Here is a 26,953-nt window from a genome sequence, read left to right as displayed (position 1 = left end):
CTGAGCTGGAGACTCAAGTTCCGGTTCATCAGCTCCCATACGTGCGCGTCAGCTACTCAGTCCAGGTCCCTACCAGCACGGCCGCACAGCTAGGGAAGTCCCCGCCGGCCAGGTCAGATTCCTTAACGCCAGGCTGATGGATTTCTGTGTGCCCCCTAGAGGCACCTGCAAATCGTTCGGTATCGCGCCACACACCTCCGGCCAGCAGGGGGCACTGCAGCAGTCTCCATAGCACGGACTGGGTCTTTAGCGGTGCTCACTTTTCCTCGAGTCCCCGAGGAACTTCCGGCAACCGCGGAACTTTGGTGCCTCCGGACTCGTAACTTGCGGACGCGGGCGCGCAAGGCGGCAGGGGTTGTTTCCGGTCGTGTTGGTGGACTGGCTTGAGCTGGGGCGGCAGCGACTGCGGCGGCGGGGGAGGAGAAGGAGGAGGGAAGATGGAAACGATTCTGGAGCAGCAGCGGCGCTATCATGAGGAGAAGGAACGGCTTATGGATGTCATGGCCAAAGAGATGCTCACTAAGAAGTCCACGGTGAGTGGACCTAGGCAGGGGCTACCGTAAGGCCGGGCCCCCGGCCCGGGTTTAACCTCAGAGTTTTTTTCAGCCCTCAGACCCGCCCCGCCCCGAGCCCTTCGGGGGATTCCCTCCCCGAGCTCAGGCCTAGGTAACCTTTCCCCGGGGCCCAGCGCCCAGAGGCCTCTCTGCTTGGGCTGCTAAGACCCGAGCAGGTAAGCTCCGCCCTCGGGCGGCCTTCCCAACTCCAGAATTCCGACTAACGGCGTATATGTCACCGTTTGCCTTTTTTCAGCTCCGGGACCAGATCAATTCTGACCACCGCACGCGGGCCATGCAAGATGTGAGTGTCCCGCTGTCCGCTTCTCTTTGGGCACGGTAGACTGGAAGAGGAGGGAGGGGGTGCGGGAAAAAGGTAGCCGATTGGCCAGTCGAGGAGTTTGTATGCCTGCCGAATGTACGCGCCGAAAGCAACCCTGAGGATGTTTAACCACCCTTACTCCCTTCTCCGAATGGAGTACTCTTACTCATTTTTAATTACTAGAGAAGATCCCCTTTACAGCATCCTGTGTCCCATGGATGTGCAAAGAGTAGTTATGAGGTGTCAATGCCTCAGGCTTAGAAGGTACTCTCCTTCTCCCCCATAGAAAAAAAAATAAAGACCCTAATCAGAGTTTCTGAATTAGGATAGATAAATATTACTAGCCCCTAATCCCTTATTTAGATTCCCAAATCCAAAGTATTCTGAAAACAAAAGATGTTTTAATTTGTTTTGGAAATTATTTGGTGGCAAAAATCTGACTTGATCTGATCAGATGAGAGGTTTTTTATGGTCTTTATCCCATTCAATAAATAACATAACTTTCACTGCAGAACTAATTAATGTGTTTTCCAGATCCCACTAGGGATATTTCATGTAGTACCTTCCTGAATTCCAAATTCAGAAGCAAATCTGGTTCCAAAAGTTTTGGAGAATGGGCTATGTACTTGTGCCATCCTGAATTTGAATCCAGAGGAAGCTGTGTGGTGTTTTACTTAGCCTGAGCATTCCTTAGTCAAGCCTTTTGAAATAGTGGAAGTCAACTTGGACTACCCTTTTATCTTTGAGAGTCTTTGATGGGAACTGCTGTTTTCCAAAGGGTGACTCTCACATGGCTCTCTTTTACAATACAATACTTCTACTGTTGTTTAGTTGTTAAGTCATGTCCGACTCTTGCAACCCAATGGACTGTAGCTTATCAGGCTCCTCTGTCCATGGGATTTCCCAGTCAAGAATGCTAGAGTGGATTACCTTTTCCTTCTCCCGACCCAGGGATCCAACCCACGTCTTGTGCATTGGCAGGCAGATTCTTTACCACTGACCCATCAGGGAAGCCCATGACTCTTCTAGGGAAAGTTAAATATGGGAACTCTGCCACCCCTCAAAACACATTTCTTAGGTAATCTTCAGAGTGACCTGTTTTAAAAATTAGCTAGGAGCCAGTGTTGTCTGTTAAGGGTACCAGAAAGCATAAGAACTTTTAACACCACATGTCTTGAAGTTTTCCTGAGATTTGACTAGAGAGCCCTTGTTGGTTGCTTGGGTCTCAGTTGTACGGGCGGATTGCTTCATTCTAATGGATTTGTGTTTGCCTTTCAGAGGTATATGGAAGTCAGTGGGAATCTGAGGGATTTGTATGACGACAAGGATGGGTAAGTCACAGTCACATTCAGTCCAGCAATTACTGCTTTTGAGGGGCCATGGTTAAAGGACTGACTTTGTGCTCCATGTTTTCTGGATTTTTTTCTGAAATTGCAGCTTACGAAAAGAGGAGCTCAATGCCATTTCAGGACCCAATGAGTTTGCTGAATTCTATAATAGACTCAAACAAATAAAGGAATTCCACCGGAAGCACCCAAATGAGGTATGACCTTGCAAAGTTTTTTCTCCAGTCCTGTCCAAAGAGTATACAAAGGACATGTGTTAGGAAAATGGAGATGGTCATTCAGATGTCCTTTCAAAAAGGAACTTACCAGTTAGCAATAAGCAGCGTAGTTAGGTGACATCCTGCAACTGCGAGTTCTTTCAGAATTTCCCTCAGCTTTAAGCTAAAGCCATTCTCTTCTAGGGCTTCCCAGGTGGCTCTCATGGTAAAGAAGCTGCCTGCTAATTCCCTGGTGGTTCAGTGGTAAAGACTGCCTGCACTGCAGCAGTTGCAGGTCCAGTCCTTGGGTCTGGAAGATCCCCTGGAGGAGGACATGTCAACCCACTCCAGTATTCTTGCTTGGGAAATCCCATGGACAGAGGAGCTCGGCGGGCTGCAGTCCATAGGGTCGTAAAGAGAGTTGGGCACGACTGAAGCGACAGAGCACACATATTCCTGGGCAGCCCCTAACCAGCGACTGAACACAGTGTGGGGGAGGGGTATCACAGCCTGGTTATTTCTGCCCACTGTGAGACTTTCAGTGAGATTTTCTCATATCTACATCATGGTCTAGGCTCTCTCTGCTCCATCCCTCCATCCTGCTCGCTCTCTCCTTTCTTTTTTTTTTTTGGTGGCCACACCTCATAGTTCATGAGTTCTTAGTTCCCCAAACAAGGATCAGAACCGTGTCCCCTGCATTGGAAGCATGGAGTCTTAACCACTGGACCACCAGGGAAGTCCTTTCCTTTTTATCTTTCATGGGTAATCCCTCTCCTCCTGCCCCCACCACCCCACTGGTCAAGAAACCACTTGTGTTCCTATCTTGAAATCTGCTGCCTGGAGGAACCGACTAACACAAAGAGGCTTTACTCACGTCCATTGATCATTACCCCTTCATGATTCAGCCCAGAGATCAACTCTTTCATGAAAATTGCTTCCTAGTCTATCTCACTCCTAGTTAATGCCAGTTAATCTTTCTTTTCTTTATGATCTTGTCATGTTCTCTGACAATAAATGTCTGCCCCACTGTACTGTAAAATTATAAGGAGCAGGGATTACATCTCAGTTGTTGAGAACTTACTAAACATCTTGCACAACTGACCAAAGGAATTCCAGGGCAAAGGGGGAGTGAGGCATGTCTGTAGAAGTGGAGAGAGGGGTCAGTAGTTGCACTGAGCATTTATGACTCTGTAACTGAAAAGTTGTTTTTTCCCTTGATGGAAATAAGGAAGAAAGAACTCGTTTACACTGGAAGTGGATTTTTATGTATGTAGATTTTCAGGTGATGATGGACCTAGGTGGAAGTGTCATATGAGCAGTTGAAGTTAGTGACTGGGGCTTGAGAATTATCACGTGGACTTGATGGCTGAAGCTGTGAATCATAGTGTTCTGGGAGGGAGAGAGAGTGTGAAGGGAGACTCAGCTTCTGTGTGCCTTGGGGCACTCACAGTAAGGCACCTCACGGGAAGGGGGCCTGGGGAGCCTCCAGCACAGGTCAGTTGGCAGCTCCAGGCCATGTCTTATGGGAGCTCAGCAAATGAGCTTCAGAAAGGAAGTGACTGGTGTCTGCTGTTACTGATTGGTAACTGCCAGGATTGCTGCTCAGTGGAAGTGGTGGGCGTGGAAATCTGGGAAATCTGGTCACAGGGAGTACTCGTGAATAATGGGGAAACAGTAGTGTGTAGTGTTTTAACATGCATTTGAAAGACTGGCAGGAAAAAGGAGAGGAGACGCAGGAGGAAGATAGGAAGGTGTCCATATGTAAAGGAATGGGTAGAAAAATAAGAGACTGAAAATACTAGGCAGGAGAGGCTACTTAGTGGAGGCACGTAAATGTCTCCTCACTCCCCTTGGAAGGTATTCAGTCTTTTGCTAACCAAGAGAGAAGACGTGAGTACCATTTTGGTGTGTAACCTTATCCCAGCTCTGGTGGAAAAGTGATGCAGAATAAATGGTTAAATTTATTCCAGGATATACTAAGGGGGAAAAAATAAATCCAATTATGTGAGAAGCAAAGTAATAATCTTGTCATTTGCCTGTATTATGGTTGCACAAATACATATATAAATGCACAGAGCAATGGTTTCCAAATCTTGCCGTGCATTTGAATCTGAGGGTCTTTAAAAAGTGCTGATACCTCCCCCCACTTCTCATTTAATTGGTATCAAGTATGTCAGGGCTTTTAGCGCGCTCTTTCAGGAGAAGGCAATAGCAAGCCACTCTAGTACTCTTGGCCTAGAAAATCCCATGGACGGAGGAGCCTGGTACGCTGCAGTCCATGGGGTCGCTATGAGTTGGACACGACTGAGTGACTTCACTTTCACTCATTGGAGAAGGAAAAAGCAACCCACTCCAGTATCCTTGAGCCTGGAGAATCCCAGGGACGGGGGAGCCTGGTGCGCTGCCATCTATGGGGTCGCACAGAGTCGGACACTACTGAAGTGACTTAGCAGCAACGGCAGGTGATTCTAATGTGCAGCAAAGTTTGAGAATGGCTGACATTAAAAATTTTTTAAGTAGTCTGTAGACAGTGGTTATCTATTTGCAGTACAATCTTTTTTGGTGGAGGCAGGTTGCTTCCCAGGGGATGGGAGTGCTCTTCAAGACATATGGGATCTTAGTTCCCCGATCAGGGATCGAACTCATGCCCCCTGCATTGTAAGTGCAGAATCTTAAACACTGGAGCACCAGAGAACTCCCTTGCAGGAAAATTATTAAAGGGGGCAGCTTGATTTTTTTTTTTTCATTCTGTCTTTTTATGTTATTTGAACTTTTTTGAATGTTATTTTAGCAAATGTTAGTTAAACAATGGCAGAAAGCAAAGGAAAAAGCAAGGTAATTGGAAAACAGAAGTAAACTTCTAATGAAAAATCCAAGCTAAGTGAAGCATTAGAAATCCAACTTTCTATATAGCCCATTCTGTGATATTGCAACCTTTATGTTGAAAAATCCACCTGAGCTTTTCTCTTTTTTTCCCATCAGATCTGTGTTCCGATGTCAGTGGAATTTGAGGAACTCCTAAAAGCGCGAGAGAATCCAAGTGAAGAAGCACAAAGTAAGTAGGGTTTAGTGCTTCTCTCCAGCACCAACAGAAGTACAGGTAAATTACAGAGCTCAGATTTGCCCTCAGAGCTCTGGAAAATGGCCCCACAGAAATTTATAGCTGGGTTCTCCTACTGATGTTCTCTTTGTTAGACTAGAGAAAAGCCTGGACTAAATTGTCATCCTAAACTGGCTTTGGGCACAATGTTCATTTTGTGCTCGTCCAACTTAAATGCATTGGCTGAGTCCTGTTTCACTCTGTGAGCAGAGAAAGGGTATTTGGGTAAAGGGCTGCATTATGAAACAGTGCAGTCCACTTGAAAGGCCAAGTCCAATAAAGTGGTCTTTAGTACCTGAATCACTGATACCTCTGATTGCTTCAGATTTGGTGGAGTTCACAGATGAAGAGGGATATGGTCGTTACCTGGATCTTCATGACTGTTACCTCAAATACATTAACCTGAAGGCCTCTGAGGTAAGACCCAGGATAGAGAAGGTGGCTCTGATTCTCACAGTGAGTCAGGACACTGAGCCGTGTCTTCCTTGTGTTCTGGAACTGTTAGGTAACTATTAAAATGGTGATGTGCTTTCTTAGAAGGAAACCATTTTCAAAGTGAAAATCGGGTTTCTGCAGTGAATGAATAAGTCTTTTACTTACTAGTAAATTTTGTTTTATTATTACAAGCCTATTTTGCTTTTGTAACAATAAATTTTTAAAACTCCCAAATACACGTCCAGCATCTGTGTTAGGTACACATAGTAGTAGGTACATAAAGATACAAAAACATAATCTCTTCCAGGAATGACTATTTAATATCTTTAAAAAGATACCTAAAATAACTTACCATAAGAGATGAAGAAGGAAATGGCAACCCACTCCAGTGTTCTTGCCTGGAGAATCCCAGGGACGGGGGAGCCTGGTGGGCTGCCGTCTATGTGGTCGCACAGAGTCGGACACGACTGAAGCGACTTAGTAGTAGTAGTATAAGAGATGAGATTTAATGTGACAGTGTCAGGAAAGTCGCAAGGAAGTATGTGATGGAATTCCTCTTGGAGTTGTAAGGACATGTCCCAAAAGTTGTCTCAGCTATATAAGCTCCATGAGTCCAATCCTGTTGGATCTGTCTTGTTCTCATGTATATCCATACACTTGGTCCAAAGATACTTAATAAGTGATTGAGGGAAAAAACGGCACGTTCCGGGACGTTATTTTAACAGGTAGTGGATGTCAGTCTTTAAATAAGTGCCCGGTATATAGTAATGATGAACAGATATTTCTTTTAGCCTATGGTTTATTGACTTGATCTGTATTTTTCCAGGTTAATTATGTGTCTCATATTCTACTCCGTCTAGTGGAATTAACACCCAGTTAATGCAGGAATTAAATGGTAGGAGGAAAAAAAAGGCTAAAGTGAGTGTTGTTAACTTTGTTAGGCTCAATTTTGATCTCATTTATTGGAGATTATGTAGTTAGGACCAATTTTGATCTCATTTATTGGAGATTATGTTGTAACTTGGTGCAAACACCTAACTGAATCTCTTTGTCATTTCTTTTCTCTTTTCAGAAGCTGGATTATATCACTTACCTGTCCATCTTTGACCAGTTGTTTGACATTCCTAAAGAAAGGAAGAATGCCGAGTACAAGAGGTAGGCATTATTAGCTTCCAGGCCTCTCCTGAATGTGACTAGAAGATTATTTTAATGAGATTTGAGGGCAGTTTTGAATTTTGTTTCATGAAAGGCATACATGAATGACTTCCAGGTTTATGGGAAGGTAGGGGTTTTAAAGATACATTTTAAAAATCATAATACTTTGGGACTTCCTTGGCTGTAGAGTGGATAAGAATCTGCTTGCCAGTGCAGGGGACGCGGGTTTGATCTTTGGTCCTGGAAGATTCCACATGCCGTGGAGCAGCCCCTGTACCACAAGTATCGAGCCCCCCTCTAGAGCCCAAGTGCCTCAGCTAGTGAGTCTGGGCACCCTGAGCCCGCACACCGCAGCTGTTGGGTCTGTGTGCTGCAGCTGCTGAAGCGTATGTGCTTAGAGCTTGTGCTTTGCAGCAAGAGAAGCCACCACAGTGAGAAGCCTGTGCACTGCAGCCAGCAGTGGCCCCCGCTTGTGCAGCTAGAGAAAGCCCTCGCAGCAGTGAAGACCCAGTGCAGCCAAACAAATAAATGATTAATTAGTTAAGTAAAATCATAATACTTTGGCTCTGGAAGAATATGTGTCTGTGGGCACATCTGTGATCTTAGGCCCATACTGTTCTTAATTTTGTCTCATTGTGAAAGGAAGTCTCCCACCCTGGTGCCTCTGTCTCTGGAGCTGAGCAGAGTGGGGACAAAATTAAACTTTCTCAGAGGTGCCTGGGTCTGATGTATAGATGTCATGCTTTGTTGGTGGTGTTGTGCCCCTAGTTAGTAATCTGCCTTCCTCTATTTTTCTCATTTTCTTTTTACCTGAAATCTTTCTTATTTGTGAGTTAAGACTGTAGTATTTGGAATTGTATCTTGAGGATGAAAGAAGATAGGAAAGGTCAGAATCAAGGTGACATATTAGAAGAAAGCCAATTGTAAGCTCATTTTTATTCCTTCAAAAGACTAGTATCACTGGAGTTATAAGTATATCTTATAGGGCATAACGGTATATCAGAAACAGAAACCTTGCTGTCTCTGTATTACATATTCCTCTGTAGATATCTGGAGATGCTGCTTGAATACCTTCAGGATTACACAGATAGAGTAAAGCCTCTCCAAGATCAGAATGAACTTTTTGGAAAAATTCAGAACGAGTTTGAGAAGAAGTGGGAGAATGGTACTTTTCCTGGATGGCCGGTGAGCTTCAGTGGGGGTTTGGGTGGAGGACATTCCAGGGAAGTAAACTATTTTACTTTAATCTTGAGCCTCTGCTTTAGGCCTTCGGATGCTGGTCCCTTGGGATCAGTTGTAGCCAGGAGGTGTTCTCTGCCAAGTATGCTGAGTTTTCTCTGTATACTTTGGAAAGAGATTTGTCAGGGCCCACTTGCCATTGGCTGAGCCCAGCATTTTCACCAACCATATCATTACTGCTCTGTGGTTCCTACTGACCAAAAGCTGATATAATTATGTGCTAGAAATCTTTATTATATATTTTCATTCCTGGGGACAAACATGAATTTTTTCTGAAATCTCTGGGAGAATTGGACCATCTAGTTTTAGTTGGTGTGTTTTTTTTTTTCCTTTTTGCTCTGCTCTTAAAGGCATTTGATTCTCACTCATACATGTTTATAAGGGGCCACCCAGCACCTGGTACACACACACCTCGTCTTACTGCACTTTGCTTTCTTGCACTTCTCAGATGGTGCAGTTTTGTGTTGTTTTTTTTTTAACAAATGCAGCAACTCCCTGCATCAGGCAAGTCTACTATTGCCAGTTTTTATTTTGTTACGGTGGTCTTTGATTTTTATTACTACCAAGACTCAGATGGTGGTTAGCATTTTTTCGCAATAAAGTTTTTTAACTAAGACATGTGTGTTGTCTTTTTAGACATAATGGGATTGTGCACTTAATAGACTACAGTATAGTGTAAACATAACTTTTGTATGCACTGGGAAACCAGGAAGAATTGTGGGACTTGTTTCATTGCGATAATTGTTTTACTGCAGTGGTCTGGAACTGAACCTGCAATATCTCCAAGGTATGCCTGTAATTTAGATGACTCCCTTGCCTTTGTTCTAATCCTGGGTCTTAATAAACATCGTATTGTTTTTCCAGAAAGAGACAAGCAGTGCCCTGACCCATGCCGGAGCCCATCTTGACCTCTCTGCATTCTCCTCCTGGGAGGTATGTTTTCTTTAGCCTGTGCTGGTCTTGCCTGTTCACGCCTCAGAGGGGTCACTTGATCTCCTAACGCTACAGACTTATTACGGTAAGACACAAATCCTTGAGATAAGCATCTACGAAGAATATAGAAAGATGAAAAAAAAAGCTTATCCAATTTCTTTGAACACTGTTAACTGAAAATTAACCATCTTAAGCTATAGTGGAGGTAGTGGAACACAGCCAGTATGGTTACGGATGAACTTAATCACAGAGTCGGTCCTTTGGAGAGTTGGAGCATCCTGCTAGGAGACTGGCTATGGAATGTGTGGTCTTGCCACTGTTTTAGGAACACCCACACACCAGCCTGCAAACCTAAGTTTGAGCATTTGTTGCTTCTCCAAGTCTATTTATATAAAATTGTAACTTGTTTCTTTCATATAGGAGTTGGCCTCCCTGGGTCTGGACAGATTAAAATCTGCACTCCTAGCTTTAGGCCTGAAGTGTGGCGGGTAAGAGACTGATTTTTCTATCAGAACTGTCTCGTTTACTTTGAGTTTCACAATCTTCTCCACACTGCAAAGAGAAGCAAGCCTAGATGGTAAAGTAATCCTGAAATCCTTTGCCCCTGTGTCTCCTTAGGACCCTAGAAGAGCGAGCCCAGAGGCTATTCAGCACCAAAGGAAAGTCCCTTGAGTCACTCGACACCTCCCTGTTTGCCAAAAATCCCAAGACAAAGGGCACCAAGCGGTAAGTGGCGGGGAGGGGGCACCTCTGCTTACATTTTAAGCTTTTTATTCCCGTGCAGAATTCATACCACATCGGAAATTTTAAAGCCCATTTTATCACCGCTATTGATCCATCCGGCTCCAGTCTGCTCTTTTTCTCTGCTAATGGCAGACAGTTCTCTCATCGTTACTATAAACCAAGGACAGTCTGTACTCAGGTGTCTGAGAGTGGGTGACGTCTCTAAAGTTGAAACTGTACCCCGGGTATCTTTTGTTACCTCTGTAGGTTATAGAGGGTAAGTTGGTTCAAAAGTGTTCGTCTAAGTGCATTTTTGCTAGTAACAGTTGAATCTGTTCCTGAGCCACATGCTTGTACAGGGTATTTTTTTTATATGTGATTTTGCTAATTCTCAAAACAAGCTTGAAAAGTATTTGTTATCCTCATCTTTGACAGATAAGGACTTAGAAAAGTTATACCTGTTATCTCACAGTTACTAAGTAGCAAGACTTGGGCCCAAGTCTGCCTCTTCCAGAGCTTGCCCTTCTGTACCACATTTCCTTTGTATAGGAATTTAAATACCTGGACATGCCTTTCACTCTCTAGAATGAGGTCAAAGAGGAAGCTTCTATGCATTCTAAGAAATAATCTCGAGAAAAATGCCTGGCAGTCCAGTGGTTTAGACTGCTCGCTTCCACTGTAGAGGGCTTGGATTTGATTCTTGGGAAGCTAAGATCCTATAAGCCACATAGCATGGCCAAAAATATTTTTTTAATTAAAAATAAATAAAGATAACAAGTCCTGAGCTGAACAGAACATTTGCTTTCACAACGTGATGTTTCTCTTGTGCTTGTAATTTTAGATGCTCCTATGGAATAAATATTCCCAGATATAGAGAACATGGCATTGGGTGAAAGAACCCTTAAGTGATACAGTTTGTTTCTTATTTCCAGAGACACTGAGAGGAACAAAGACATTGCTTTCCTTGAAGCCCAGATATACGAATATGTAGAGATTCTTGGGGTAAGTGACTCAGCTGAGGGCTGTAAATGCTCCAAGTTGTGGAAGTAAGAAGCTATGAACTTGTAGGATATTTTTTACGATTGCAAGAGAAAATGCATAGATCAAACTACTGTAGCCGAAAATTGTGTTCTCCCATGGTATTTAGCCCTTCACTGAGGTCCTGCTCTGTTGTTAGGGGTCTGTTGTTAGGTGACATTCCTAGGTTTGCTCAATCCCCTGAGGCTGGGTGGGAGAGTAGACTCCCCTCTCCATGTAGAATCCAGATTCTTTCCCTGAGCTCCAGAATAGAGCCAGGGGTGATCCAGGAAGCAGACACTCAAAAGGTGTGTAAGATGTGACTAGAGTCATCTGTTGGCTCCCTCTTTTACACCTGCTTTGGATAAAAGGAGGTTAGCCAGACGTTGGATACGTGGGATACTTATACTCTCCACAGGGAACTAGAACTGTGCGAGTGTGGGCAGCAGTCTGAGTTGCCAGTCCTCTGAAGACGACTGAGGCTAATCTTTGCCCCTGACATAGGTGTGCCCACAGCAGCAGGTCTTCATGAATGACTTTCTCTGAAAAGGCATAACTTACATGTTCACAGGGTTGGAGCAACTTACATGGTACTAGGTTTGGAGGTTAGTGGTGCAGAACTGGCTGTGAGCTGCTCCTTGAGTATTTTTTCAAGAAGAAGCTGAAGAGGGTTACAGGTACAAAAAGGCCTACCCAACCAAGATGCTTATCTTAGAGAAAGTTGGGGGAGGAGCAGGAGAAAATGATTCTCTTTCAGGGAAGAGAAGGTGGAAGATGGTCATTGTCTCTGGGAGTGCTGCAGAGAGGACCAGCCTTTCTGAGTGTCTGCTTTGTGCAGTTTTCAACTGCTCTCAGAGCCTTTTCCTTTCCAGATGCTCACATGGTGCTTTGAGTAGGTGGCTCTGGTTCAGATAGCTGGTCCACATGTCTTTGTCTCTTGCCCTTGTTTGATGACCACGTGTATAATAACTCATAAAACTAGAGTCATTGTTGGATCCCACTGTTACAACTCCTTTGGATGAAAGGGATTAGCTAGACATTGGATATGTGGGATACTTATACTCTCCACACTGAACTAGGACTGTGCTAGTGTGGGCCCTTGGACTGCAAGGAGGTTCAGCCAGTCCATCCTAAAGGAGATCAGTCCTAGGTGTTCATTGGAAGGACTGATGTTGAAGCTGAAACTCCAGTACTTTGGCCACCTCATGCGAAGAGCTGACTCATTTGAAAAAACCCTGATGCTGGGAGGGATTGGGGACAGGAGGAGAAGGGGACAACAGAGGATGAGATGGTTGGATGGCATCACCGACTTGATGTACATGGGTTTGGGTGGACTCCGGGAGATTGTGAGGGACAGGGAGGCCTGGCGTGCTGCAGTTCATGGGGTCGCAAAGAGTCAGACACGACTGAGCGACTGAACTGAACTGAGTGTGGACAGCAGACTGAGTCACCGGTCCTTTGAAGACAAATGCGAGGCTCATCTGTGCCCCTGACATAAGGTGTGCCCACAAGTCCTACCTTTGAGAGCATTTTGCTTTCCCCGCCAGGAGGTGGCACTATTCTCCTTGGAATTCCAGCCAGTTCCAGCCAAAATGAGTTCCAAAAGTTGATCTTGTTATGAATTGGTATTATTTTTACCATTGCTTCACCATTTACTGACACCTGTTGGTGTCCAAATATTATGCTAAATCTTTGAATGCAGTCGTGAATGTGACATAGCCTCTTATCCTTGAAAAGCCCAGTTTGTGACTGAGGGCTACAGATAACTGCAGTATAATGTGATGTTCACTGTAATACTTTGAGATTGGGTGTTCTAAGTATAAAGAGGGAGATTAAGATGTTCCAGGTGGAGGAAACAGCAAGTATGAAGGTAAAATTACTGTGAAAGGAAATAATGAGAAAACAAACCATTGTCCCTGGGTATGTCTGGTGAGGGATGGTGTAGTCAGAGAAAAATTTGGAAAGTTATTGTATGTTGAGAGGTTGGACCTTGTCCTTTAAGTAGCAGAAAGCAGATTAAAGTGTTTTTAAGCAAAGTGTGCCACGAGATTGGTTTTCTCCAGCAGATAAATCTGGGGACAGCATGGAAGCTAGACTGGAGTGAGGACAGACTCGGGGCAAGTTGGAACGTTGTCACCTTGGTGAGGGCAATAACAGTGGGAAAGAGAAAGGAAGACTGATTCAGGGAACGGTTTAGGGACAGAAGAGAAAAGACTTCTATTGTTCTGCGATTGTCTGTGGCCTCAGATGACTAACTAGGCAAGTGCTAGGTTTAACTTTTTCCGTTTTTTTTGTTTTGTTTTTACTTTTTCCTTTAAGATCAGGAAAGGTCTGCTGAAGAGGAATTCTGTTTGAAAGCAAGACTTTCCTTTTGTTGTGCAAGAAAGAAAACTTGATCCTTAAAAATGAAGGATCAACAAAGGTTATAGGAAAACAGGAAATTTCCCTTTTTGTTCTGCACTCTTCTCTCACCTCCCCTTTCATTCATGGCCCTGACATAGGAGCAGCGACATCTCACTCACGAAAACGTGCAACGCAAGCAGGCGAGGACTGGAGAAGAGCGGGAAGAGGAAGAGGAGGAGCAGATCAGTGAGAGTGAGAGCGAAGACGAAGAGAACGAGATCATTTACAACCCCAAAAACCTGCCCCTGGGCTGGGACGGCAAAGTCAGTCCTCCGCTGCCCTCTTTCCCCCTTCTCTCATTTTGGCAGCACATGCAGACACTGGTCTAATACTGTTTTTCTTTTGTCTCATTTCTTTTAGCCCATTCCTTACTGGTTGTACAAGCTTCATGGCCTAAATATCAACTATAACTGTGAGATTTGTGGAAACTATACCTACCGAGGTCCTAAGGCCTTCCAGCGGCACTTTGCTGTAAGAAATTTGGCGCTTCTCCTGGACATGGAAGCTTGAAACATGAGTCTTTTAGAGAAGAGGATAGGAGCAGCCTGAGAGGATCCCTAGCCTCCAGAGCTAGAGCGAATCAGAGGAGTGGACATAAAGTCCAGCATGTGGCATTTGGCTTCTGGCAGCAGTGCCAGCCTTGGGTTGCACCTGAAACGGTTTCTGGAGGCATTCCACTATTTGAACCATGTTCCGTTTTTTCTTGCTTGCCCTTCCTGCCTTTCTAACTCGTTGGTCATTTTTCTCTCTCCTGTTGCTGGTACTCAATACCAAAGAAAGGGCTGACCGCCTCCTTCTTTGGGTCTTAAATGGGCCTTTGCCTCTTGGGAAAAAAAAAAAAAAAGAGGATGACATTTATCAAGCTATTCTTGAGAGAAGGCATTATGTGGGTGGTACTCCAGTAAGTGAATTCAGCCTTGTTTTGTTTCTACCTTCAGTTCTCAGTACTTGGAGGGAAATTTTACAGAATAGAAGACATGCTAGATGTAGCCAAGAATGGAGAATGTGTGTGAATTCCTCTTTGTCTTCCTCAGATGTGCATATTACTGATTCTGGGGCCTTTTCTGCCGAACTCCAGTAGTCTCTAAGTCTTTCTCAGTACCACCTCCAGTGAATTGGAATTGGCATCCAGGGCCCATGCCATCTGCCATCCCTGAGCCATACTGTCATTGCATCAGCCCCCTCCTTGGTCTCTTTCATATCCTTGCTTGTACCTGATGAACAGTCTTCTCCTTTACTTCTAAAGATGACACTGACTTGCCATCAGTAATGCTTACACATGCTGGTGGGGGGGTTGCATAGGAGGGAAGTGATGAGTTAGAGTTGTGGTCTTGACACAGATTTTGTCTGGATCTAGGTTTCATAAACCTGCCCAGTGAGGCAGACATACGGTGCTGCTTTGAAGTAACTGCCTCTTGTCAGTCATAGCCAGTTGTCTACAGACAGGAACCTCAAAAGTTGAATACTGCCTTTCGGTGGAGCCTTTTGCAAAGGATTAGGGAAGGTTTTTGAGTAGGATGGGGTTAGTGCTGTGTGTCCAGTCAGTCCTATTTCATGCTGTCCTCTTGCTTCTCTCCTCCCAGGAATGGCGCCATGCTCATGGCATGAGGTGTCTGGGCATCCCAAATACTGCCCACTTTGCTAATGTGACACAGATTGAAGACGCGGTCTCCTGTAAGTAATTATTTATTTTTCCCGAGGCCAGGGCGACAGTTCACTGTCCCAGTATTGTCGTGTGTCCAGGCCTAAGGGCAGCAGGTTGTGGTACATACAGACTACTACAGTCCTATAGTTATTGCTTTCTCAGGGGATGGATTAGCCAGGAGTACTGATTCTTTCCCCCTTGAGAAGAGCTCTGTGCTGAGTATAAAACTGCTTTTAACTGGGTTCTGTGAACTGGGTATGCAAGATTTTGAGTGAATGAGTGTATGTGTATTTTCTGAATTGATTTTACTGTGTTAAGAACTGCAGATACAAAGGAAGAAATAAAAGTGATCTTGGTAAGCTTATTTCTGAGGTGACAGGGCAGATACACAGCAACACGGCAGCAAAATACCTCTCAGAGAAAAAGCCAAGCTCAGCGTGTGTCCAGGAATGTGGTGTTGAAGCTCCCAGGAACCTCAGGCTTCCTGGCCACCTGGCCATGGTAGATTTTTCCATCTTCCTCACAGTTTTCCTTCTTTTTCTTTTTTTGTCATGTTTTCACTGTCAGTAGGTTAGACTGTTAGGAAAAGAATTTTACCACTCCACTTTGCTAAGTTTCAGGCACTGCCTCTTAGCATATCACACTACTCTGCTGCCTGGTCAGCTAACTGATCTGGCTCCACCTCGGGGGTTCAAATCCTCCATGGTAAAGCCAAGTAGAAGTGACCTAAAGGGTTCCACAATCCCTGACTTAACCCCAGGGAATTCCAGGGACTCTTCCATTGAGTTTCTTGAGTGTGGTAAGCTTTGGGGACTCCTTTTTGCTGTTTTGTCTTTATGCATTTACAAGTCAGAATCATACAGTTCCTCTGATCAGAATTAAAATATATCAGATTATCCAGTTAGCCTCTTTTCATTTTTGCCCTTCACTCTGTTTAGAGGAAATTAAAATAGTAATGAAATTTCATAGAATCATAATACTGCATTTTGAATGCTGTCACATTTTTAGATTTGTTTTCTAGCTGCATATAACTAATAAGTAGATCATGACTGGGCGGAAAGGGGAGCATATTTTCTTAAATATGTCCTGTAGATTGCCTGAGTTGATTTATTACTTGATACCTTGAAATTGTAATGTAATACCTTACATTATTTTAGGCTTATAATCAGGTTCAACTGCAAAAACATGTTTTAATTAATTTTATTCCATGTATTTATTTTTCCTAAGCATTACCCCCAAATCTTAAATGTTAAGTAGAAGCAGGCAATAAGTCTTCCTTGCCTGAGTGCTGTTTTTAAAGACCATGTGATGCAGCCTCACTAATTTTAAGATTGGCTTATGATTTTATTATCACATTTCACGAAAGAAAGGTGACAACATTTTTATTACTTTTGATCAGGCTCGGATAAAACAGCATTTCTGAATTATTTCATACTGAGTGGTAGGTTTTTTTTTAATGTAGTTATTTATCCTGTTAGAATTCTGTTTAGAAGTTTTGTTTTTACATTCATAAATAAGATGTGCTTTTTGCTTTGCTTTCAGACACTTGTCAGATTTAGGAATCAAAACCATATTTATGTCATAAAGTCAATCTGATTACATGCTATATTCTCTTCTGTCATTTGAAACTATGTGGAGATTACTTCCTCATAGAAAGGTACCTCTCTGAGAAGACTCTCTAGTTAATAGCCCATATGATTCCTTGATTTAGTATGACAAAGTAGAAAACTCAATATTTTTATTCTGCATTTTACTATTTCCTTTTTCCTATTAATACTTTCTTTGATCTTGTTACTTTGTTCAAAAACTTACTTTTTTTGGAGATACGTTGATATCATATTAGTTTCAGGTGTATAACAGTGATTCAAAATTTTATAGATTGTGCTCCATTTAAGGTTATAAAATACTAGGAAATTCCCTAGCAGTCCAGTGGCTGGGGCTTCCTGCTTTCACTGCAAGAGGGCCCAGATTTGGCCCCTGGTCTGGGAACTAAGATCTTCCAAGTCACACAGGAAAAAAAAACAAACTTATAAAATATTGGCGATATTCCTTGTACTGCACAACATATCCTTGTAGCTTATTTATTTTATACATTGTAGTTTGTACCTCTTAATCCCCTGTCCTTACCTTGCCACTCCCATCGCCCCTGCCCTTGCCTTTCCCCACTGGTAACCACAAGTTCTCTATATCTGTGAATCTGTTTCTGTTTTGTTATATTCATTTGTTGGTTTTATTTTTTAGGTTCCACGTATGAGGGATAATATATAGTATTTGTCTTTATATGCCTCACTTATTTCACTAAGCATAATGCCCTCCGGGTCCGTCATGTTGTTCATATAACACAATTTCATTCTTTTTTATGGCTGAGTAGTATTCCATTGTGTGTATGTGTGTGCATGTATATCTATCTATCTATATATACCACATCTTCTTTGGGGCTTCCCTGGTAGCACAGATGGTAAAGAATCTGCCTGCAATGCAGGAGACCTGGCTTCAGTGTCTGGGTCAGGAAGATCCTTGGAGAAGGTAATGGCAACCCAGTCCAGTATTCTTGCCTGGAGAATGCCATGGACAGAGAAGCCTGGCAGCTACAGTCCACAGGGTCACAAAGAGTTGCACACGACTGAGCAACTAACACACACTCACACGCACTCCATCTCCTTTATTCATTTGTTGATGGACATTAAGGTTGCTTCCCTGTCTTGACTATTGTAAAGAAGGCTGCTATGAATGTTGGGAGTACATGTATCTTTTCAAATTAGTGTTTTTGTTTTCTTCTGTTGTATACCAGGGAGTGGAATTGCTGGATCATATGCTAGTTCTGTTTTTAGTTTTTTAAGGAACCTCCATACTATTCTCCATAGTGGCTGCACCAGTTTACACTCCCACTAACAGTGTAAGGGTATCGTTTTTGTACATTTTCGTCAGTATTTGTTATCTGTGGTGTTTTTGATGACAGCTATTCTGACAGGTGTGAGGTGATACCTCTTTGTGGTTTTGATTTGCATTTCTCTGACAGTTGGTGATATTGAGCATCTTTTCATGTGCCTGTTAGCCATCTGTATGTCTTCTTTGGAAAAATACCTATTCAGATTATCTGCCCATTTTTTAATCAGGTTGTTTTTTTGTTTTTTTTCTATTAAGTTGTATGAGTTGTTTACGTATTTTGAATAGTAACCCTTTAGCAGTCATATCATTTATAAACATTTTCTCCTGTTCAGTAGTTTTCATACTTAATGTCTATTTGTTTTGAATTCTGGTATGGACATGTTGATTCTAGTTGTAATTAAACTTTGTGTCTTGCATTTCTGCCACTTTTGTGTTATTTGAGCCACATAAACTCAATATTACATTGTAACCTTATTGATCACTCCCATTTGCTTTTTGAAATTCCTGTTGTCTGACAGCTTGTTTGTTCTACTGTAATAGACCATTCCCCAGTTATCAAATATTGGCAGCAGATGTGGGCTCTTTTTTACCCTAGTTGTCAACATTCATCCTTATATACGGGTGAGCTCTTTACACTCAGTGTATTAATTGATCTATTTCTATTTAACTCCTTATTTCCTTGTTAGATTTCTCATTTTCTTGTTAGATTTCTCACAAAGATTATATAGTAAATTTGAATCTATTCCTTTCATACAGGCGTTTTTCTAACAGTTCTAACTTTAATGTTTCATCTAATAGTTTATTTCTGCTACTAATTTCTGTTATCCATTATTAATATGTGTCATTCTGTTGAGTTATTTATAGGAGGTGATTATATTGATGATCTGAAACAGTAAATTCTATACATCTGACTCATAATGATTCAATAAACTTAAGTGTTTAATCTTATATCAATATTCTTATCACCTTGTTTACAAAAAGTGGCTTTTCTGCTTTCAGAATCCCATTATCTCCTTTTTTTCCTCTTTTAAAAAGTTGTAGTTGACTTAAAATATTATATTTTCATGCATGCAATGTAGTGACTCAAAATTCTTAAAGATTGTCCTCCATTTATAGGTACTTTAAAATATTGGCTCAATTCCCTGTGTTGTGTCCTTGGAGCTTACTCGTTTTACACATAGTAGCTTTCCCCCCACTACGTCTTGTCATGTTGTTTCTACCCAAGGACTTTGTTGATGGAGTCCCTCAAGTTCTTTATGTTTTCATCTGTTCCCCTTCAAGGGTAAAGGTGGTTCAAAACCACATTCCTAACAGTGCAGCCTCTGGAGGAGCCACCTGTCAGGGTCCAGATCATAGCTCCGCCACTTACTTCCTGGCTAGGGGACACAGGGCAAGTTCTGTCCTTTAGTGCCTTGGTTTCCTTTATCTATCAAATGTGGGTGTTAATAGTATATCTACATCAGAGAGTTGTCTCAAATGAGATAATGTATATATTAAATGAAATAATTCAGGTAAAGTGCTGTAGCATGCCTGACCACAACGTAGAAAGTATCAGTGAGAAAGCATAAGCTGCTATCATCGTCAGCTTCACTTGTGGGCTCCTCTACAGAGTCCAAGGTGTGAGATCCAAAGTCACCTTTATCTTTCATTTGGAGTTTAGTCTTTATGTTGCTAGCTACCATATACCAGATGCTTGGTATATGCGAGGCAAATGGGAGATTTTTACACTCATTTAATCTTCAGAGCAATCAGTGAGGTAGAAGATCACCCACGCTTTCAGAACAGGAAAAATGAGGTAAGTCTCTAAAGGTCATGTACCATAAGAAAAGAAAGCCAGGGGTCAATCACGTGTCTATTCCACCACAGTCTTTTCTCTTCCCGTAATCCTGGACTGCCTTATTTTAAATTACCCCCATAGATGTTTTTGAGTTGATCATTAAGAAAAGAAAAAAATTTTTTCCAGAATAGTATTGGCAGGTTCATGATTCAAAATATTATCCATATTGTTTTCGATACTTATCTCCTTGTTCAGATGTCTAGGTTTATCAGTTTCTCTCATATTATTATTGCCACATCTTTGATACAGTGTATCATTTTCACCCATAATGACCTCCCTTGACACTTGTAGGTCATTTGTGTAGCATTTGTAGTTTCACTTCTATCTCAGTATCACTTTCTCTTTTCATCATCTCCCCTCTCCTTTCTTTCCCCAGGGATTAGTCCTCCTTTTTAAGTATCTTAGGTTAACTCTCTGGCTTCCTTTCAGACTTTTCAGTAACAGACAGTTACAGACATCTTGACTCCCACAGGATCGTGACAGACTTTTATCTCAGGCATCTCACTACTAATAGGCATCACTTATTTTTTAAATAAGTTTATTTTTAATTGAAGGATAATTGCTTTACGATATTGTATTGGTTTCTGCCACACATGAACATGAATCAGCTATAGGTATAATCAATTAATTGTTAAATTGAAGTTAACTTCTATTATTCTGTAGAGTATGTGCAATTTTTCTTCATTTCCCATTGGTAGAATATTTTTTATTAAACTTGGATTTCATGTGTGGTTTTTGGATTTGGGTTTTTTTAAGCATCTAAACTAGACATCTTAAGGATCTGGGGCTATGAGGAAGAGAGCCCCTGAAAATCTAACTCCATGCCCTTCCATCCTGTGAGGAAGAATGTGCTTTTCCAGCTGTGCTTCCATCTGTGTGTATGCCTTCTCCACTTTGTTGTATCTTCTCTTTAAGCCTTAGCTCACAGTGAAAGCAACTCTAGCTCTTGCCCTGTATGACCTTTTTCAGTATTCAGAGCCTGCCTTCATGCAGTTCAGCCTCTCAGGGTCCCAATTTCTAATATCAGGGAAGGATGGTAGGCAGGTGCAGCTGGGTCAGGTGCCATCCGTGGTGCAGTCAGCTGTTGCTTCAGTAACTGGCAGCAAAAGCAGCTCCTTGTTAGACCAGGATTGCTCCTTCCAGAGCACCTGGAAAGGCGTGTGCCCTGTGGGAGTGGGCAGGGAGCGGGCCACTGGCACAGCTCCCATACTGGCTTTCCTTGTCTTTGTTTTAGATCATTCTGTTTAAGCTTTTCTTTGGCATTTTTAGCAGGAGGGATTCAGTACTATTATTTAAGTTACAGTACTTTTTTATTTTTTTAACTTAAATGAAGGATTTGAGGTATGAATTCATTATTTTAATCATTCCATTGTTCCAAATTTACAAGTCATAAGTTGAACGAAAGACAGCTAAGAAAGAGCCCTATGGAACTTCTCACAAGATATTTCTCATTTAGGTGGTTGGTCACAATTGACCAAAATTCACTAAGTATAAGTCTACTAAACCTAATAAACTAATAGCATCAGGTTCAGATATCATCATCTTGTTTATGACAATATCATGAGAGATACATTTTCATGGATTCTAGGGACATTGCCTGTGAGCAATCGCTTTTCTAAAACCATGATATCCTGTGTCTGTAGCTTTTAGTGTATTGGCTGTCCCATCAAAAATAGGAATTCAGGGACTTCCTTGGTGATCCAGTGGCTTAGGAATCCGTGCTCCCAATGCAGGGGGCTCAGGTTCAATCCCTGGTCAGGGAACTAGATCCCTCACGCTGCAACTAAAGATCCCTCACGCTGTAGTGAAGGTCCAAAACCCCATGGGGCACAGCTAAGACCCGATGCCAAATATGAATATGTTTTTAAAAAGATTTCAGCTAATTTAAGGCAATTAGCAAGGAAGGAAAAGATGATTAGCTGAATGCCTGTACACCAGGCAGAGTTAAGCACTTATATATTGTCTCATTTGCTATTAACATTTCTTCACCCATCTTAGACTTCAGCTTTCTCTATATGATATTTCTTCTATTCTTGTCGTGTTTAGAGAGTGTTCTACTTGATGAGAAATATGAAAGCTTATAAGAATCAAGTAGTTGTTCCTTTTCACTGCCATCTTACTTCACAGCAGCGACCTGTCCCATCTGTGGCACATAGCCCTTTGTTCACCTTCCAGACACCATTCTTACAAGTTTCAGTTGTTCTTTCCCTAGTTTTGTCTCTGTCCTGTCTTTGCACATGTCTGACCCCTTCCTCTGGAGCTGTGGTAGTGTCTGTAGATGTCTTTCCCTTTTCGTGTTCATTAGAATTGAACTGTCAAGAATTATTCTCCTATTGTCTTCAGTGTTTATTGAGCCATCTTATCTTTCAGACTCTTTGGCCATGATATTTCACTGTTGTTTTTTTTTCTCTGAATTTTTTGAAATACATGTATCAGACCTCAGGTAGAGGTATTTGACAATGTCTAGTGTTCTCTTGGGCCTTCCCTATTATCTCAGCTGGTAAAGAATATGCCTGCAATGCAGGAAACCCTGGTTCAATTCCTGGGTTGGGAAGATTCCCCTGAAGAAAGGATAGGCTACCCACTCAAGTATTCTCGAGTTTCCCTGGTAGCTCAGATGGTAAAGAATCCACCTGCGATGCGAGAGACCTGGGTTTGATCCCTGGGATGGAAAGATTTCCCTGGAGGAGGGCATGGGAACCCACTCCATTATTCTTGCCTGGAAAATCCCCATGGATAGAGAAGCCTGGCAGGCTACAGTCCATGGGGTCTCAGAGTCAGACATGACTGAGTGACTAAGCACAGCGTTCTCTTTCTCTTCTATTATGAACTTTAATACAGTAAGGTCACTTTTTCCAATAATTCCTATGCTTTGTACCATACTAACTTTTCCTTTGAGAGTATCAGTTCTCAGTTCTGAGAGGTGTTTGATTATATTTGATCCAACTTTTATTTTGCAACAAAGCAAGTGAAGTGAAGTCGCTCAGTCGTGTCCGACTCTTTGCGAACCCAGGTCTCCCACATTGCAGGCAGACACTTTACCGTCTGAGCCACCAGAGAAGCCCGCAACAAAGCGAACATTGTGATAAATTGTGCGATGAAAGGGGTTTGTCCACAGCCAGTCCAGAGCCAAAATTCCCATTTGGGGCAGGCAGATGTCTTAGGACAGGCACTCAGGGGGATCCTAATGAGGGATATGTTGTAACACCCAGTACTCAGGGGACTCAGTGGAATCTGATTGCTGATCATTTCTCGTCCGGCAGTGTGGGCCAAGCTGAAACTGCAGAAGGCGTCGGAACGATGGCAGCCTGACACTGAGGTGAGTGTTTATGTAGCATCGGGTGTAACGTCAAGCCACAGAGTCCTTCATGGTGCAGGAGGGAGTGAGAGACGGACCCTGGTTCACTGTAGCAGGAAGTGTAGGGTGACAGTATCTCTAATCGGCTCTTGACTTGAAAGCCTAATTTATTTGTGATATTACATATGTCAGACTTCAAATCTGTGTCTTAAGACAGGTTATATTCTCCCTTTGAAATTTTGAAGTGGCAAGCAGAAGTACCCTGTGTCTTGTCCTGCCCTCGGGATTCATAAGCTAAGAGGTTGAAAATCTGTGTCATACGTTAGATCTCCTTTGAGAAGAGCATCTGATGAGCTTGCTCATGGCGTAGGGAGGCGTCTTGTTGGTCTTGGGATGGTTATCCCTAAGAGCAGATTTCAGAGATGAGGAGTGGTATGTATGTGAGCTATGGTAGCTGCTTCCTCTTGGGTCAGTGGTGTTCAGTGTTCCTTTAGCAGCAAAGCCCTTTTCAAACTGTGACATAGAACTCCAATACATAGGAAAGGCAGAACTCCTCTGGATGTGGAGAAGCTCAGTCCTCTTGGCCTTTCTCCCCTATAGTGTCCTCTTAGGTAGAAACCTAGAGTTCTTGGGACCCATTTGAAAATCATGTCTTAAGTGAGCCTTTCTCAGCTGGAGTTCCTCATCTTAAACTCCGGAAGTGATTTGAATACACAATTTTCTCATATATCCCCAAGGATTGGTCATAATTGGTACCATTGGGCAGTAGAGCAGAACCCCAGTTGAGAAAGGCTGTTTTAGATGAATGGCATGGAATCAGGCCAGGGTGAGCTCAGGTACCCAGAGGCTGGTCTAAATATTTCTCCCAGGAGTTGTACTTAATGGAGTCCTTCTTCCCTTTTAGGAAGAGTATGAAGACTCCAGTGGGAATGTTGTGAATAAGAAGACGTACGAGGATCTGAAAAGACAAGGACTCCTCTAGTGTTTGGGGATGTGTCTCAGCCGTGGGCCTTGCCCAGGCTTCCCTAAGATCTGCTTTTTCTATTTCTCCCAATCAAATGCTCCTAAAGACTCTTTGCTACTTAGTCTTACGGACTAGCGTGCATCTTGTAGAAACAAGACATGCTGGCAGGTCGCAGGGTTGAGATGTGTTTTATCTTTGTTTTTTACTGAAGAAGATTCTGTTGGAAAATAAAACCAGCCCTTGTTCTGAATGTGTCTTCTTGTGAAACAAGAATCATGAACTAATTCAGTCCTCTAGTTTATAACACCTCCTTACTTCTTTCTCACAAACTTGAGAAGCAACTAAATTAATGAGCACCTATTTTGTTAACGTATATTATGCTAGGTGATTCTGACCTGACCTTGTTCCCCACCCGCATTTGCTGCTGCCTTTCCAAATGAGCATCACCCCAGGAAAGCCCTGCCCTTAGTTGAGTCAGCCATTCATGCATATACTATACTAGGGAAAAATGGGGAGAGTGAGCCAGGACCTCTGCTGAGGACAAAGCCATGCCACCAAGGTTGCCTTTTAATTTGCATAGAGGGAGGGCTTGGGCTTGGAATGGTCCTGCAGCCCCGCCCCTCTCCACGCCTCAGCAGCCTGGCACACAGTGAAACCAGGAGCAGCAGTGACCGCCTGCTTGCTGCTTCAGAACGAGAGTTTGGTGATCCCGTCGGCCTTTGTCTCCTCCAAGATCCCTGCTTGACTGTGAAGTGGCTCCAAGCCCAGAATGGTCTCCAAGCCCCAAGAGCCACGGTTTGCGTGGACTCGAGCAGCTGCCTCAGGATCTGAATCAGGTATCCCAAGTGGAGAGAACTAGGGGAGTCAGGGGGCCCTGATCTGCCCACAGGCACAGTCATCTGAATGGCAGGGCCTGGTCTGACACGATCGCAGAGAGGCTCCCTTTGCCCCTCAGCACCCAGAACTTCAGTTCACTTGTCATATATCCACTGGGGAAGATCCCAGCTCCAGAGCTGGCCTCTGCCTCATGCTCATCTGTACCCTGTTCTCCATGAGTAGGGTTTCCACGCAGCTTGCCGCTGTGGTCCTTCCCTCTGTTACTTTCCTTCCCGGTTCAGCCTATCCCTTGGGCAGCTCTTCACACATTCATGTGTGCTTTGGCTCCTCCAGTTGTTTGAAACCCCATTTGGACAACCTCTCCAGGGCCTGAGCTTCTAAAGCAGAGAAAGTAGATAATTAAACCTAATCAAGCCAACTAAAAGCGTTGATTACTGAAAACAGGCCCAAAGTGCCAGGAGACATTACCATTTTGGGAAGAGATTTAAAGCCTGGAAAACGGGAAACACAGGCACATGTCCCTCCAGCATTGCAGCAAGGCCTCCCCAGAACATTCCTGCTGTCACAGTCCTCGAGCCCCCTCTTCAGGAGGGGTACCTGGGACTCCACGGTCAAACCCAAGAGCCCCCTTTTTTTTTCTTTTTTTTTTTCTTTTTTTTTTCTTTTTTTTTTTCTTTTTTTTTTTGCTTTACAGTGTGAAAGGCCAGTGGGACCAGATTCCAAGGAGTCCTGCCCTCAGCCTTGCCCAGATGACTGCAGTCATCCTTGAACTTTGAGGAGAGCATCTGATGAGCTGCATTAGAAAACCTAGGGCTTCTCTGTCACTGCAGAGGCTTCTGTTTATCTCTTCCATTTATCCAAATATCTATCTGTTAGTGCCTTGCATGTGCCAGGCGCAGCTAGGTTTATAAATCTAGAGAATTGAGTGGAGGTGGGAGGGTGGGAGCAGACCCAGAGGTAAGGCGGTCCAGTCACACCTGGGCCAGCAGGAATTGTTGGGTGGCCAGCTTATCCAGCCCTGAGGGGCCACATAGCTACTGGGGTGGGACCAGCAAATTTGGATCAGGAGCGATTCTCCCCAGAGGGGACTCTGAAGTCTGCTTTTTTGTTGTTCAGTTGCTCGGTCGTGTCTCCCTCTTTGGTCTTTGGGGGTTTGCTGTAGGAAGAACAGGGTTTCGACTGAACCCCCTGACCAGGCAGGGGAGAATGAGAGGAGCTCTTTCTGGGTTTAGATCAGTCATTCTTAATCTTTTTAGGATCATAGTTTCTTCGGAAATATAAAGATACCTGTAGACTTTCTCCTCAGTGCTGTGCTGTGCTTATCGCTCAGTCATGTCCGACTCTACGACCCCGAGGACTGTAGCCCGCCAGGCTCCTCTGTCCATGGGGATTCTCCAGGCAAGAATACTGCAGTGGGTTGCCATGCTCTCCTGCAGGGATCTTCCCAACCCAGGGATCAAACCCAGGTCTCTCGCATTGCAGGTAGATTCTTTACCACCTGGTAGGCTACTAGTCCATGGGGTCGCAAAGAGTCGGACACAACTGAGAGACTTCACTTTCACTCTCTACCACCGGAGCCACCAGGGAAGCTTTCTCCTTAGTGTCAGCTACGAATTGGCACTTGCCATGGGCACTTGTCATCTACCTATCTACCTCTACAACGACTAAGTCATCTGCTGCTGAAGCTGCTGACCTTCCCTACCACCTGCAGAAATGAGGCACTTTGTGCTTTGGTAGAAGAGGGGTGGAAACTGGCAGGATAGGTCTTCAGATATTTTCAGGGGCTGATTTTATGAGCCCAGTTCTTGAATCGCCCCATATCTAGAAAAACACTAAAATCCGTCATGATGACGATTGTTTCTCATGACTAGCAGAAGCCTCACGAGACCAACAGAAACCTGAAAAAATACGTGCTTGATGGCATGTATTCACCAAAATCACATATATACTGTCCTTACCCCTAAACTCTTGGGAGCAGTTTCTCAGAGCTATCTGAGGTGCTGTCTCCCAGGCTACAGTCCTCATTTTGCCCCAAAGAAAATTTAACTTGCAACTCACA

General features: G+C 43.4%; 1 protein-coding gene across 2 annotated transcripts; it reads left to right on the top strand.

Moving 5' to 3' along the window:
- Positions 1–350: 350 nt before the first annotated feature.
- On the top strand, positions 351–24,307 carry SF3A3 (splicing factor 3a subunit 3). Of its 2 annotated transcripts, XM_004001818.5 has the most exons (17): positions 351–533; positions 811–858; positions 2,155–2,207; positions 2,314–2,419; positions 5,402–5,474; positions 5,845–5,936; positions 7,027–7,109; positions 8,156–8,294; positions 9,213–9,281; positions 9,702–9,769; positions 9,900–10,007; positions 10,937–11,006; positions 13,523–13,687; positions 13,785–13,895; positions 15,008–15,098; positions 23,059–23,114; positions 23,998–24,307. In XM_004001818.5, exons 1-17 carry the CDS (start codon positions 438–440, stop codon positions 24,073–24,075), a joined length of 1,506 nt encoding a protein of 501 aa, XP_004001867.1. In that variant the 5' UTR covers positions 351–437; the 3' UTR covers positions 24,076–24,307. The 2 variants fall into 2 exon arrangements, with proteins under 2 accessions (XP_004001867.1, XP_060255450.1); XM_060399467.1 differs by having other exon boundaries at positions 23,059–24,307.
- The last annotated feature ends 2,646 nt before the right edge of the window (positions 24,308–26,953 follow it).

Source organism: Ovis aries, chromosome 1, assembly GCF_016772045.2.
Source record: "Ovis aries strain OAR_USU_Benz2616 breed Rambouillet chromosome 1, ARS-UI_Ramb_v3.0, whole genome shotgun sequence".
Lineage (NCBI taxonomy): Eukaryota > Metazoa > Chordata > Mammalia > Artiodactyla > Bovidae > Ovis > Ovis aries.
Note: the sequence above shows the minus strand (reverse complement) of the source record. Positions and strands in the feature narration are given on the sequence as shown.